Genomic DNA, 16,261 nt, shown 5'->3' on the forward strand with positions numbered 1-16,261 from the left:
TTTCTTAATGTCCCTCCTAAACCCATTTTCCAACTTGAAGTACTTATCTTTTTCACCCACAACTATACTTTACAGCTTTTTGGATACCTCAACACCAAGAAATACTTTTCATAGACCATTTCAGAGCAAGTTACTTTCTTAATGTCCCAACGAAACCTATTTCGCAACATGAAATACATACATATGTCTTCCACAGCTTGAAAAACCATCTTTTTGGAAGCCAGATACCAAAGATATACTTAAATTTGAACAGTTCAGAGCAATTTACTTTCTTAATGTCCAACCAACGCCCTATTTTAAGCTTTCAGTACTAATCAATTAATCCATACACGATACTTTACCTCTTTTTGGAAAAAGAAGACCAAAGAATTAATTTTCAATGTCTATTTCTGTGCACTTTCCAGTAGCTAAGTAAGTTCTAACCCAATTTTCCAACATGATGTACTTATCTTTTCACCCAAAACATTATTTTACAGCTTTTTGGATACCTCAACACCAAGAAATACTATTCAAAAGACCATTTCAGTGCAAGTTCCTTTCTTAATGTCCTTCCTAAACTCATTTTTCGCCATGAAGTACTTATTGATTTCACCAAAAACTATGCTTTACAGCTTTTTGGATAGCTCAACACCAAGCAATACTCTTAAATGACCATTTCAGTGCTAGTAACTTTCTTAATGTAACTCCTAAAAACATTTTCCAACTTTGAGTACTTATATTTTTCTCCCACAACTATACTTTAGAGATTTTCTGACACCTCAAAACCAAAAAATACTCTTCAAACACCAATTTATACCAAGTTCTTTTCATATTGTCCCACCTAAATCCAATACTCCAACTGGAAGTACTTATATTTTTCACCCACAACTATACTTTACAGCTTTTTGGATACCTCAACACCAAGCAATACTTTTCAAGAGACCATTTCAGAGCAACTTACATTCTCAATGTCCCTCATCACCCCAATTTCCGCGCTTGAATCTCATTCTTTTTTCACCTACGACTATACATTACAGATTTTTGGATACCTCAACACCAAGAAATACTTTTCAAGAGACCATTTCAGAACACGTTACTATATTATAGTCCCCTCTAAGCCCATTTTCCAACTTGAACTACATATCTTTTTCACACTCACTTGTTCTTTACTGATCTAGTGGTACCACAACACATTGATAAACCTTTCAAACACATAGTATGAGAAAGTAACTTTCTTATTTTCCCCTCCAAGCCAATTTACCAACTTGAAGTACATATCTTTTTCACCCCCAACTATATTTTACAGCTTTTTCGATAACTCAACACCAAGAAATTCATTTCAAAGACCATATCAGACCAAGCTACATTCTTAATGTCCCTTCTAAACCAATTTTCCGACTTGAATTACCTAACTTTTTCCCACACAACCGTAATTGAGAGCTTTATTGATACCTCAACACTAAGAAGTACATTTCAAGACAATTTTAGAACAATGCACTTTCTTAATTCTCTTCCTAAACCCATATTCCAAATTGAAATACCTATCTTCTTAATCCACAACTATACTTTACAGCTTTTTGGATACCTCAACACCAAGAAATACTTTTCAAAGACCATTTCAGAGCAAGTTACTTTCCTAAGGTCCCTCCTAAACCTATTTTTCAACTTGAATAACATTTCTTTTTCACCCACAACTATACATTACAGCTCTTTGGATACCTCAACAGCAAGAAATTATCTTCAAAGACCATTTCAGAGCAAGTTACTTTCATACTGTCACTACAAAACCAATTTTTCAAATTTAAGTACTTATCATTTTCACCCACAACTATACTTTACATCTTTTTGGATACCTCAACACCAAGAAATACATTTCAAAGATCATTTAAGATCAAACTACTTTCCTAATGTCCCTCCTAAACACATTTTCCAACTTGAAGTACTTAAGTGTTTCACCAACGACTATACTTTACAGCTTATACGATAGTTCAAAATCAATAAATACTTTTCAAAGACCGTTTCAGAGCAAGTTACTTACTTGTTGTTTCTACTAAACTAGTGATACACATTGAAGTTATTATAGTTCATACCAAGCGATCCTATAAGTCTTTTTTTATTCCTCAACACAGATAAATACTTTTAAAATACAATTTTAGAGCAAGCTAATTTATTAATGATGCTCATAAGCACATTTTTAAGCTTGAGGTACTTATCTTTTCCACCCACAACTATGCTTTACATATATTGTGTTTCCACAACTCCAATTATATTATCACAAAGTCAAGGTCATAGTTAGTTACAGTCTTACCGTCCTCCTACGCTCATTTTTCAGCCAGTAGTAATTTTCAATTTCACACTACCCCATCCTTTCCAGCTTTTTGGTTCAAACAAATACCAGAAATTCATTTTAAGGACTATTTAAGAGATCACTATTTTCTTATTGTCCATCCTAAACCCATTTTCCACTTTGAAGTACATATCTTTTTCACCCACAACTATACTTTACAGCTCTTTGGATACCTCAACACCAAGAAATACCTTTCAAAAACTATTTCAGAGCAAATTCCATTCTCAATGTCACTCTTAAAACCAATTTCCAACTTGAAGTACTTATCTTTTTAAAACACAACTAGACTTTACAGATTTTTTCTTACCTCAAAATCTCTATATAGATTTCAAAGACAATTTCAGAGCAAATTAGAATCTTACTGTCCCTTCTAATACCATTTTACATCTTTAAATACTTTTATTTTTCATACACAACTAGAATTTAAGGCTTTTTGGATAGCTCAACCCCAAGAAATACATTTCAAAGACCATTTCAGAGCAAGATACTTTCATAATGTACTACCTAAACACATTTTCCAACTTAAATTGATTATCATTTTGATCCCATAACTATACTTTACATCTTTTGTGATACCAAAACACCAATTAATTACTTTATTTTACCAGTTCTTTGCTTTTTATTTAATTTATTACCATTCTTACCCCATTTTAAAAGTTGTGTTAAATAACTTTTTCTTCATAAACCTTACTATACATCTTTTTGGATACCTCAACACCAAGAAATACTTTTCAAAGACCATATCAGAGCAAGTTACATTCTTAATGTCCCTCCTAAACCCATTTTCCAACTTGAAGTACTTATCTTTTTCATCCACAACTATACTTTACAGCTTTTTGGATACCTCAACACCAAAAAATACTTTTCAAAGACCATTTCAGAGTAAGTTACTTTCTTAATATCCCTCCTAAACCCATTTTTCAACTTGAAGTACTTATCTTTTTCATCCCACAACTATACTTTACAGATTTTTGGATACCTCAAAAACCAAGAAATACTTTTCAAAGACCATTTCAGAGCAAGTTACTTTGTTACTGTCCCTCCTCCCGCCAGTCTCCACCTTGAAGTACTTATCTATTTCACCCATCACTGTAAATTACAGCTTTTTGGATACCTCCACACACAGAAATACCTTTGAAAAACTATTTCAGAGCAAGTTACTTTCTTAATGTCCCTCCTAAACCCATTTTCCAACTTGAAGTACTTTTCTTTTTCATCAACACCTATACTTTACATCTTTTTTGATACTTCAACACCAAGAAATACTTCTCAAAGACCATTTAAGATCTATTTTCTTTCTTAATGTCCCTCATCTACACCGATTACTAGTTGAATTCCTTAAATGTTTCAACCACAACAATACTTGACAGCTATTTGGAAACCTCAACACAAAGAAATAATTCTCAAAGTCCATTACAGACCAAGTTACTTTCTTAATGTACCTCCTAAACCCATATTCCAACTTGAAGTATTTATCTTTTTACAACACAACTCAAATTTACAGCATTATGGATACCTAAAACCCAGGACATACTTTTCAGACCATTTCAGAGCAAGTTACTTTCTTATTATCCCTTCTACACCCATTTTAAAACATGAATTAATTAAACTGTTCAAACACAGCAATAATTTAAAGATATAAGGATTCCTCAGAACCAAGAAATAATCTTCAAAGACAAAAACAGAGAAAGAACATTTTTTAATGTCCGCCCTAAACCCATTTTCCAACTTGAAGTACTTATCTTTTTCACCCACAACTTTTTTCTTGGTGTTGAGGTAGTATAGTTGTGGGTGAAAAAGATAAGTACTTCAAGTTGGAAAATGTTTTTAGGAGCGAAATTAGTGAAGTAAAGTGCTCTGAAAGTGTACTTTAAAAGTATTCCTGGGTGTTGAGGTATCCAGACTGCTGTAAAGTATAGTTGTGGTATACAAAATTGAGTACTTTAGGTTGTACAATTGGTTTAGGTTGGACATTATGAAATTAACGTTAAATGAAAATTTATTTGAAAATTATTTCTTGGTGTTTAGGTATACATAAATCTGTATAGTATAGTTGTGGGTGAAAAAGATAAGTACTTCAAGTTGCAAAATGGGTTTAGGAGGGACATTAACAAAGAAGCGTGCTCTGAAATGTTTTTTGAAAAGTGTTTATTGGTGAGGAGGCATCCTAATACGTGGAATTTATACCCTTGGATGAAAGTGATATGTACTACAATAGAGGAATTGGGCGGAAGAGAGTCCTTAAGAATGGAACGTGCTAAGAAATGGTCAAAGTAATGTAGGGCTAGGTTTCTAGGTATCCATAAAGATGTAATTTTTATATTAGGGAGAATAAGTTAAGTACATAATGTTCAACAAGGTTTTTATGAGGGACAGAAAGTAAGTAAAAAGCCTTTACTTGGAATTTTGAATGTATTTCTTGGTGTTTACGTATCAAAAAAGCTGTAAACGATATTTGATTTATAAAAATATATTTAATTAAATATGTAATAGTTGTTGAGGTGTTAAATTAATAATTTATCTTGCTATGAAATGGTATTTGCAAAATTTTTCTTGGTGGTGATTTGTCAAAAAAGCTGTAAAGTCTAGTGGTGGGGGAAAGATTTAAGTACTTCAGGTTGAAAAATGCGTGTAGGAGGGTGATTCATAAAGTAACGTGCTCTGAAATGTCTTTTGAAAAGTATTTCTTGGTGTTGAGGTATCCAAAAAGCTGTAAAGTATAGTTGTGGGTGAAAAAGATAAGTACTTCAAGTTGGAAAATGGGTTTAGGAGGGACATTGAGAATGTAACTTGCTCTGAAATGGTCTTTGAAAGTATTTCTTGGTGTTGAGGTATCCAAAAAGCGGTAATGTACAGTTGTGTGTGAAAAAGAAAAGTACTTCAAGTTGGAAAAACGGGTTTAGGAGGGACATTAAGAAAGTAACTTGCTCTCATATGTAATATAAAAAGTATTTTTTTGTGTGGATTTATAGTAACAGTTGTAAACTAAAGCTCTTGGTTAAAGATGTATTTACTTTATCCTGTAAAATTGGTTTATGATTGATAATGACAAATTAGCTTTCTCTGAAATGGTCATTGTATAGAATTTATTGTTTTTGAAGTATCAAAAAAACTGAAATGTATAGTTGTGGGTGAAAAAGATAAGTACTTCAAGTTTGAAAATGTTTTGAGGAGTTACACTAGGATTGTATATGCCTCATAAATTTTCCTTGAGTAGTATTTCATGGTTTTGATGCAATCAAAGTGCATCAGTGAAGATTTTATGATGAAAAAAATTTTGATTACATTGTGACAATTAGTTTATGATTGTGATATATATCCTAACTTGCTCTGAAATGGTCTTTGAAAAGTATTTCTTGGTGTTGAGGTATCCAAAAAGCTGTAAAGTAGAGTTGTGGGTGAAAACGATCTGTACTTCAAGTTTAGAAATGTACTTAGGAAAGACTTTAAGAAAGGAACGTGCTCTGAAATGTCTTTTGAAAAGTATTTTCTTGGCGTGCGGCCCCTTTGGTGGGCCCGGGGGACCCTTTGGGAGCCCAGGGGAACCTTTGGGGGCCGGGGGCTTCCTTCGGGGTTTGGATGGGGGATCGGAACCCTTTGAGGTTGGGGTAGGGGGATCGGAGCCCTTTGGGGTTGGGGTAGAGGACTTCACGACACTGTTCAAATGGAACTTGTGTATTATAACGACCACACTCAAAACCTCTTCTAAAACATCTTCTAAAATCATCTTTTAAAATGTCTCAAACTGTTTCGCCGAAATAATTCCCTAAAATGTCTAAAACGGTTTCGCCCATTTCAACTTGTAAAATCGGTTTAGATTGGAAATTAAAAAAATAACTTGTTCTGAAAAGATATAATAAAGCTTTAAAAAACCATCCCGTCATGACCCCCTGATAGGGTTCTACTGATTATGTTATCAATTTCTCAGAAATCCATTTGTCCAAGTTGATTACGTCATTATATGCCCATAAATGGATTCCCGTCACGAGGTCCTGATAGGGTTCTACCGATTATGGTTATTGGGAAGTAGACAGAAGTTTTCAGGAGGTTTTTTTCTGGTAGTGGGAGGGAAGGGTGGGTCGGGAGTTATGTTGGAGGATCTGTCCATGAAGGAAGTTTTCATGGGGGAAGGGAAATTGCCATGAAGGGGGCGCCGGAATTGCCAGCATCATTTATTGGTTGTTGGGAAGTATACAGACATTTTCAGGAAGGATTTTTTGGAGGGGGGGGGGCTAGAGGAGGGGTTTACTCTGGAGAATCTTTCCGTGGAGGATGTTTCTTTGGGGGAAGGGACATTTCTATGAGGGGGGCGCCGGATTTCCAAGCATTATTTAAAAAACGATCAGAAATTAAATAAAAAAAACAAGTTTTTTCAACTGAAAGTAAGAAGGAACATTAGAACTTAAAACGAACAGAAATTATAACGTATGTGAGGGGGTTCTCCCACAAGTCAATACCTCGCTCTTTACGCTAAAGTTTTTTTTAGTGATTTCAAAAGAGCTTTATATTATAATTATACGACCTTTGTTATTCAGGGGTTTGTGATTCAAATTTTTTTTTTAACAGTCATCGTGATGTGCGCTGTTTTGACTAAGGGGAGAGCCCCATCATATAAGTAATAGCATATAACTAATAAAAAAAACAATAAAAAAACAAGCGATACGCTACGGCTCAATAGTAATCGAAACTTTTAAAAACGGAATTTTGATGTCAATAAATGTATCAAACGAATGTGTTTATAATGCGGATTCTAAATATATAAATTTTATTAAGTTTAGTATTACTCATCAAAGGCTACGAGCCTGAAATTTACTCGATTTTTTAAAGAGGGGGAAACATCCCCTACAAGGGAAAGAATTTTAATGAAAATCACACCGTCAGATTCAGCGTATCAGAAAACCCCTTTACATAGGTTTCAAGCTCATATCTGCGAAAATCTGCAACTTTGTATTTTTTGCCAGAAGAAAAATATACGAATATAGAAGTTAGTTAATTTGTAAAGACATCCATTTAGCAAAAGAAAAGTAAAAATTTTATGCAAATTTTGTTTACTTATTCAATGACGTTTAGCCAAAATAAAAGCTGCATTAACTAAAAAACGATCAGAAATTAAATAAAAAAAAACAAGTTTTTTACACTGAAAGTAAGGAGCGACATTAAAACTTAAAACGAACAGAAATTATTCCGTATATGAAAGGGCTGTCCCCTCCTCAACGCCTCGCTCTTTACGCTAAAGTTTGACTCTGTCTCACAACTTTATTTTTTAAAACAATAAAAAACTTTAGCGTAATGAGCGCGGCGTTGAGGAGGGGACAGCCCCTTTCATATACGGAATAATCTCTGTTCGTTTCAAGTTTTAATGTCGCTCCTTACTTTCAGTTTAAAAAACTTTTTTTTTTATTTAATCTACTTAGGGACGTATACTGTTCGCTTTGTTCGAGATTGAATGTCATAATACCACATTGCTGTTTGTAATTCTTTGAGTTGCTTGAAACTAAAAAATTTAAAGATTTTTTTTTTCAGGAGGAACTCGGCCATGTACTGCCACTACCCTAGGGACTTGGCTGACCCCTGATCTTTCCACTTAGGGATGTATTCAGGGTGGAGGATTCGGGGCCCGGACACCGGGGGAATCCTAAATTTTCTCGAGTTTCTGAATACTTCGCATTCGAGTCGTAAAACAAATATTATCAAGAATAGGCCCCTCCCTGAAATTCCGCACGCACCTGTTTCCGTTGCTCCTCCCCTTCTCCTTTTTTTGCAAATATGAGTACGTTTTTGTGTTCTCTATCTTATTTTAGTGTGTTTTGTGTAGCTGGCTTTGGAATAAGTATGTTGCTTTAAAACTTGGTCTGCTGTGACAAGAACTACCTTAATTAGTTATCAAGTTATTTACGATTCCTTTTTTTCCAAGATATACTATATTCTCTAGTCTCCCTCGCAATAATAGGTGAGAAATGTAGCTTTTGTTATCAAAATCATTTTGAACGCATCTTTTACGGACACGTACGAAAGTGGGGGAGTTGGAGCCCAAACCACTTCCCAATAAAAAATATAATTTTTTTTCCAAATTTTCGGGCGCTTTTCATTCAAATTATCTTCTTTTTTATTGCCCCCCCCCTACAAAACAATTCCCGTGTATGTGCCTGATCGTGGCTGTCCAAAGAAAACGGTGTTTTTTTCCGAAAAGAAACATCTTCAGGTTTCCGCTGTACTCTAAAATTAAAGGTCAAGAAGCATGTCGGCTTTTGAATTACCTGATAGCCACGTTCAGTTTCGAAGTCACGTTTGTTATCCTATGAATTTTGACGCTGAATACACAGAACTCAGAGACCTAGGAAGAGGGAGGGGGGCTCGACCCAGGCACGTAAACCCTGAATTTTCTGAATTTCTGGGTACTTCTTACTCGGATTATAAGATAGTTTTACTTTCCTGTTAAACCCCCCCCCCCATCTAAAACAATCGCGCGTAGGTGCCTGATAGAACGGTACAAAAAACTCTAAGAACAAGTTACCTGCGATCTAAAACAATTGACTTGTTTATTTATTGACTTGTAGGCCTATATATATAATTTATTTGCGAACTAAAAATAATTTACTTGTTACGTTTACGACATTATCTTATTCCACTCGCCTTTTAAGCATTTGCTTTCTTTTTTCTTATAAAAATGTATTTGATGTCAATGAGCTTCACCTCCTCCTCTCTCCCGTTCTTATTTATGTTATTTATGTTATTTATGTTATTTATGTTATTTATGTTATTTATGTTATTTATGTTATGTTATTTATGTTATTTATGTTATATATGTTATTTATGTTATTTATGTTATATTTATGTTATGTTATGTTATTTATGTTATTTATGTTATTTATGTTATTTATTATCTTATTTATGTTATTTTGCAAAGGAAAGTATCCATTCTTGGTTCCCCATCCGTATGACTCCCAAGAATTATAAAATTATCACCACAATTTCCTTTATTCAAACAATTCGGCTATACTACAGGGTTTTACCCCCCCCCCCCTCCCCAATAAAATCACCGGTAGTCTTGCATTATATGGGTATTTATAAGGAAACCAGTCACGAAAAACCCGTTTTGACGGGTTAACCGCTATAGAGTAATACAATGATAGCGTTTTATTGCGTATATGATATTTAAACTGTTGTTTTTCGGGGTTTAGGGGGGGGGGGTGGGAAGGTACCTAGGTTAGGTTGCCTATTATATATGCTATGCTTTACCCCCCCCCCCCTAATGTGCAAATATATAGCCCAAATTTGTTTCTAAACTATTATATATTCATCCTTTTTTATTTTATTTCACTAGCATTAACCAAACTTGACTTTTTAGTAAGATCCATATAATGCAAGAGTACCAAATCATCTCTGCGTGGGTGTAGGTGGGCATGTTTTCATCGCTAATAACCAATTTTCATCCTTTTTCGTCTCGAATTGGACAGACGCATAACATCGTTAATGCAGCTCCCCAAAATATAAAAATGCATATTGGACAGACGCACAGCATCGTTAATGCAGCTCCCCAAAATATAAAAATGCATATTGGACAGACGCATAGCATCGTTAATGCAGCTCCCCAAAATATAAAAATGCATATTGGACAGACGCATAGCATCGTTAATGCTGCTCCCCAAAATATAAAAATGTATATAGGACAGGCGCATAGCATCGTTAATGCAGCTCCCCAAAATATAAAAATGCATACTGGACAGACGCATAGCATCGTTAATGCAGCTCCCCAAAATATAAAAATGCATATTGGACAGGCGCATAGCATCGTTAATGCAGCTCCCCAAAATACAAAAATGCATATTGGACAGACGCATGGCATCGTTAATGCAGCTCCCCAAAATATAAAAATGCATATTGGACAGACGCATAGCATCGTTAATGCAGCTCCCCAAAATACAAAAATGCATATTGGACAGACGCATAGCATCGTTAATGCAGCTTCCCAAAATATAAAATGCATAGTTGCTTACCCCTCTTGCAACTTGAACTGGGATGTATGCAACCCCTAATCCACAGACATCACACACAAGGCGATAGAAGGTATCCTTTCGTCCACCCTGCATTGCTGGTGGCGACCAAGACAAGACGACAGTCGACTGGTCCACGAAGTTTACTGTCAGGTTCATCGGGGCAGAGGGGGGCTCTGAAAGAGAAACATCGGGTTCTTAGTGAGGTACTTGTTAAGTATATACTACACACTCGAAAATTTGTGACGCACTCATAAGACAAAAACTAGTCAAGCAACTTCTTTAACAAGAGGATTCCTTTGGCTCGCTAGGCAAATAGGGGTTTCCCACTCCGTGATCAATAGGTTTTTTGGGGTTGAGGGGCAAAAAAAGGTACCTAGGTAAGGATAGAATAGGTTTGTTAGGTTACGTATTTAATATATGCTATGCTTGTTGTACATGTGTACAACAAGTGGCGGAGAACGGACAACCTCTCGTTTTAAGTATAACTATCATGCTAGAGAAACTACTTTAATATTAGATCAAAAAATATTATATAAAACTTAGCTTAGTTATATTTAAAGCTGTTGAATGGCAACAGTGAACAAAGAAACGGAAGGCGCTAAAATTAAATTTCCCTCTTCGGAAATTGAAAGTAGAAAAACTACCTTAGAGCGCATTACAGCTCAATCTAAAAAGCCATTGTTTACTATGGCGTTGGTAGAACCTAATTATCACCTCCCCAATATTTTCATGCATAGAAATATAATACGTTTATCTAGCTACAGAGACGAAATTGAATATGAGTCACCCCTCCTGTTGCGTCCCCCCTGTCAATAATTTTTGAGCAAGGAAATGATTGCAGATTTAGGAACGAAATAAGGGGTTACGCACTTGGTCACTTTGTGAATGAATGGCAAATACAGTTGCGGTAATCTCAATAGCAGTACGATTCACGTTATAAATTAAACAGAAAAAAATGAACTTGCGTAATTCCGATCTCAAACAGAATGGAACCATATATTCGCCTGCATGACGGGCGACGAGACAGGACGGGTGACGTTTTCTTCAAGGGAGACGGGAAATCCGGTAGCCAAATGAAATTTCGATTCATGTTAGTACTGTGTGATACATTCATTTTACAGTATAGCTGACTTTCACACTATACTTCTTAGAAAATTTTGGGGGGAGGGGTACGCAGAGGTACTGAAGTGCATAGGTCTAGTTTTAAGTCAGGCTCAGCATCAAGTCGATAGTATACTTTTTTTAACTACATCTTAAAAAAATGATTTTATGGTTATTTTGCCATTTAAACCTATACCAATGATGTATTACATCATATATCAGTGATTGATCATTTGATGGACTGAACTTTTAAAAATCCAGGTGGTGCGGTTTGAAAAAAAATAAATATATATATATATATATATATATATATATATATATATATATATATATATATATATATATATATATATATATATATATATATATATATATATATATATATATATATATATATATTAATGTGCCGTTTTTCAGATCCGTCTAAGGGGAAAAAACTTTATCAAGAGTTACCAAAAATTTAAATAATAACGAAAAAAATTATCAAGGGACTGATTGGCGTTACTTTATAATTTTTTAGCCATTTTATGCTTGCCAAATTTATTTTACGAATTTATACTTGCATGCAAAGTTTATACTTTATTTACAACCATAACTTTTAAATCCAATGGAATACTTTAATATATGAATTTAATTTCAGGAAAATTACTGAAATTAATTAATTCTACTGTACCCTAATGACAGCAACAGCAACTTTAACTAACCAAGGAAACAAAAAAAAAAATCTCCCTGGACCTAACGAGTTTTTCAGATTTTTTGGAGGGGGGATCACGTACACGAGGTGGCGCGCGCCAGTCGTGGCAGGCGTACCAAGTGTGGCGGAAACTGATCCAATCGTGGCGGAACTGTGCGACACGTAGAATTTTGATGTGTGTACGAGGTGGTGGAAAGTGGACACCTCCTCGGTTTTGAGTTGTTTAAAAATCTTGAAGTTTTTAGGGCAGCGCCGTATTTTTGTCAGTGTTGCCAAATTAAACCGTGAAAATAAATAAAAAAAAAACTAATTTAGATTTGTAAGACTGTTGATTTTCAAAGGCACCTACAACTTCAAAGGAAAGCACCATTTTCTTAAAATGTTTGGTGCTGTATGTTTGTAGCTTATTTTAGGCCGATTTTTTAACCCACTTTTTTTCTTCTTTTTATAGATTTGGCGGATATTTTCTTTACTTATAGCTAAAAACTGCGTAATTGCACACAAAAGTAATTTTCATTATAAACTGAATTCTTGATTTTTCCTATTTTTTAAAATATATATGGTTTTCTAAGTTAATACTTAAATTCAGTCAGATCGTATTTTAACTGCCCTTGATAATTTAAACTTAAAAAACTCCAGGAACTGCTTGACGTCATATTATAAATAGTACAGGCAGGTCAAATCACCCTAATACTTAGAACAATCATTAGAAGCCAAATTTATACTTCATTTTTAATCGTAGCTTTTAAAATATAACAAATTACTTTAATATATAAAATTAATTTCAGGACTTTCTGCTGTGTCCCAAAGATAGCAACACCGACTTCAAAATGGCTTCTGTATCCGTGATTTTATAGATCATTAAGAAACAAATTAGCTAGAGGAAAACTTTGAGAAGTCACGACAAATATTTCATAATTACAAGAAAAATGCATGTTCGATAATAATAAATTCTTTTTTTATGATTAAAATTACACCGGTGTGAGTTTTGCGACTTGCGGCTCAATTTGCTAAGAAGTTCTTTTTAATTTTGCAAATTACAGTAGTTTCAGCGACTTTCATATATAGCGGGAATGCTACTGAAGTTATCGACCCTTTAAATCTCCGTCAGTCAACTGAAAAAAGCCTTCTGGGTACCAACTGTAATTCAAAATATGACAGTTTTAAAGACCAGTGTTGCCGATTAGCTTTACTTTAGGATAAGTAACTCTTAAAGAGGTACTGTCGCTACCACGACTAGCTTTGGGGAAAGACTTTGCGCTCCCTCCGTAAGGTCTGACTTCAATCTTGTAATGGCGAATAATGCCTGAATCAGCTCGAAGGGGTTGTTAAACCCCCTTTAACCTGTTTAAAATAAAAAAAATTGTTTGTCTTCTTATAAGTTTTTTTGGTATTTCCGGATTAGCCAGTACACACGCGAAAAGTGACGTTAGATTAATCATAATGAAATATACCAAAATATTATGAAAATACAATACTTTAGTAACAAAATTACGGAAACTAAAACAAAGAATTATGGAAGGGGGCCCTCAGAACGCATTATGCTAAATACATAACCCAACTTAACCTAGCATCATCTCTATATATTGACCAAAATATCAACCAAAACTTAAGAAAATATCAGCAAAAAAAAATATCACTTAACCAAAATATCATTTCTGTATATCAAATATTCATAAACAAAAATAGGCTACCTACAACGTAGATTTCAACTGAGCCTAAGCTAATTGTCTCCGTATACAGACAGCTATAAACTGGTTATTATCTGATCTTGCAGATCCAAATTCTCGAGTGTGTACTGGCTAACAAGGAAGTACCGTTGTTTCTAATTTTGTTGTGCACAATTGATTGGAATCTATTTTTATTTAAATTATCCATTAAAATAATTAATCTATTAAATTTAATATACATGTATTTCTTCTTGTATTCTATTTTTTTTTTCTTTAAATTGACTCACATGTCTTCTCACACGAATCATCTTCTGTTCTGTTCTTTTTTGGTACTTAAAAGTTATAGCGACCACACTTTGTTCTTAATCTGTAATACTACTACTACTACTACTAACAACTCACCGCAGCACCAAGCCGCCTGAGGCCAACACAGCTACGCACGCACCTCCTCCACCCCAATCTATTCAAAGCCTCCTTTTTTACACCCGCCCACGAAGTTCCCATTTCCTTTATATCTTTCTTTATGACGTCCTCCCACCCCAGACGGGGACGACCTGCTTTCCGTTTAGCCCTAGATGGTTGGCCGAAAAGAACAATCTTCTGCAATCTGTCATCCTTCATCCGAACAACATGCCCTAACCACCTCAACCTTTCTTTCATTATAGACCTAGAAAGCGGTATTGAACCACATTTTTCGTATAGCCTATTGTTTGAAATACGGTCAGTCAGCCGGGTACCCAGAACAATCCTTAAGCAATTTCTCTGGAAAACATCTAGCAAATCTTCATCCGCTTTTCGGAGCGTCCATGCTTCAGAGCCATATTTGACCACTGTCATCACTGTAGCTTCTAAGATTCTAATCTTGGTTTGCAGACTTATCTTCCTATTCTTCCAGACTTTTTTTAACTGTGAAAAAACACCCTGAGCCTTGGCTATTCTATTTTTAACATCTTCACTGCTCCCACCATCTTTACTAATAATACTACCAAGGTAAGTGAAACTGCCCACCTGATCAATCTTTTCATTACCCAACGTCACGTTTTCATCTTCACTTATTCCTAGCCTTAGTGACTTGGTCTTCCTAACATTAATTTTCAAACCAATACTAGCACCCTGAACTCGCAAAACCTCTAAAACTTCATTCATTTTGCTCACACTTTCATCTAGGATGCTTAAATCATCAGCATAATCCAAGTCCAGGAGACATTTTCCTCCCCATTTGATTCCGTGGTCTCCCATTGCCTTTCCTGTGCTCCTTAAAACAAAGTCCATCAAAATAATGCATATAAAGGGGGATAGAAAACAGCCCTGCTTAAATCCGGATTTAATACAAAACCTGCTGCTAACCTCATTTCCTACCTTAACCGCAGCAGTGTTATTCTCGTACATAGCAATAATCACTTTAATGTATTCGTCTGGTATACCATACAAGGATAAGACCTTTACTAAAAAAACATAAAAGATGGGGTAGTAAATGTATTTTATTGATATTTCTTTTCATTGTTTATCTGCATCAACTTTTACTAGTTACATATAGGTCGTGGGTTCAATCCCTGATGAAGTCTCTTATTAGTTATTTTGGACGGAAAAAAGGGGGTAACAATATTTTTTAAGAGCAAATAAAAAATAATAAAGTTCTACTTGAGGATAACGTTTTATTTATTTGTAAATACATCACATTTCTTCCTGTTCCGATCTTTACCATTCTTTCCATTTCGACTAATCCTTTGCCAGTCCCCTATTATATGGTATTGGCCTTTCCCTAGATTTTGAAAACACTTTTTTCGTAGTTGGCCTTTTTTTAACGGGATGTGGTACCTAAAAGACTTGCCCTATCTTTCAACAATATCTTTTATTAAAAATAAAAATATAATAATTCATGCCGGCTAAACGACCGGTTACAAAAAAAGCGCAAATACGCTTGAAAAACGCAACCAGTACAAAACTATATAACTTGTAGAACTTAGACAATAGATTTAAATAAACGAGAGAAAACTAAAAGCCGACACTAAACTAAACTAAAAGTCCGGCAAAATGCGTGCGTGTCTACGTTAACACTACTACTGCTACTACCATGCACTACTACTATTCCTCCTAATACTACTAAGAACTTGCATCAGCACCAAGCCGCCTGAGGAAAACACAACTTGGCACGCTGCTCCACCTTAATCGATTCAAAGCTTCACTATTTATTTATCCCCTCCCATGAAGTTCTAATTTCCTTTCATTCCTTCCTTACGACCCCTGATGAAGCAGTCCTTACGACCCCTTAAAAAACACTCGGGGACGACCTGCTTTTCGTTTCGTTTTCATCCGTAAAACGCAGCCTGGCCGCCTTGATGTTTCTTTCATTACAGCTTCAGAAAGTGGAGTTGAACCTACTTTAATAAATATAACTAAATTTTAGTTGTTGTTTAGGAAAATAGGGAGAGGGAGCAACATCTAGATAAGATAAAAAAAATAATGATTTTCA

General features: G+C 34.9%; 1 protein-coding gene across 1 annotated transcript in view; it reads right to left on the reverse strand.

Annotated features, from left to right (window-relative positions):
- The window catches only part of LOC148940303 (ephrin type-A receptor 4-A-like), a 182,052-nt gene that overhangs the window by 115,389 nt on the left and 50,402 nt on the right, over window positions 1-16,261 (reverse strand). Inside the window, 1 exon segment of the mRNA XM_089106127.1 lies at window positions 10,324-10,496. Coding sequence (XP_088962253.1) covers window positions 10,324-10,496 — 173 coding nt within the window.

The sequence above is a fragment of the Artemia sp. Qi Xiang Cuo genome, chromosome 20, assembly GCF_049724085.1.
Source record: "Artemia sp. Qi Xiang Cuo chromosome 20, ASM4972408v1, whole genome shotgun sequence".
In the NCBI taxonomy this organism is placed as follows: Eukaryota; Metazoa; Arthropoda; class Branchiopoda; order Anostraca; family Artemiidae; genus Artemia; species Artemia sp. Qi Xiang Cuo.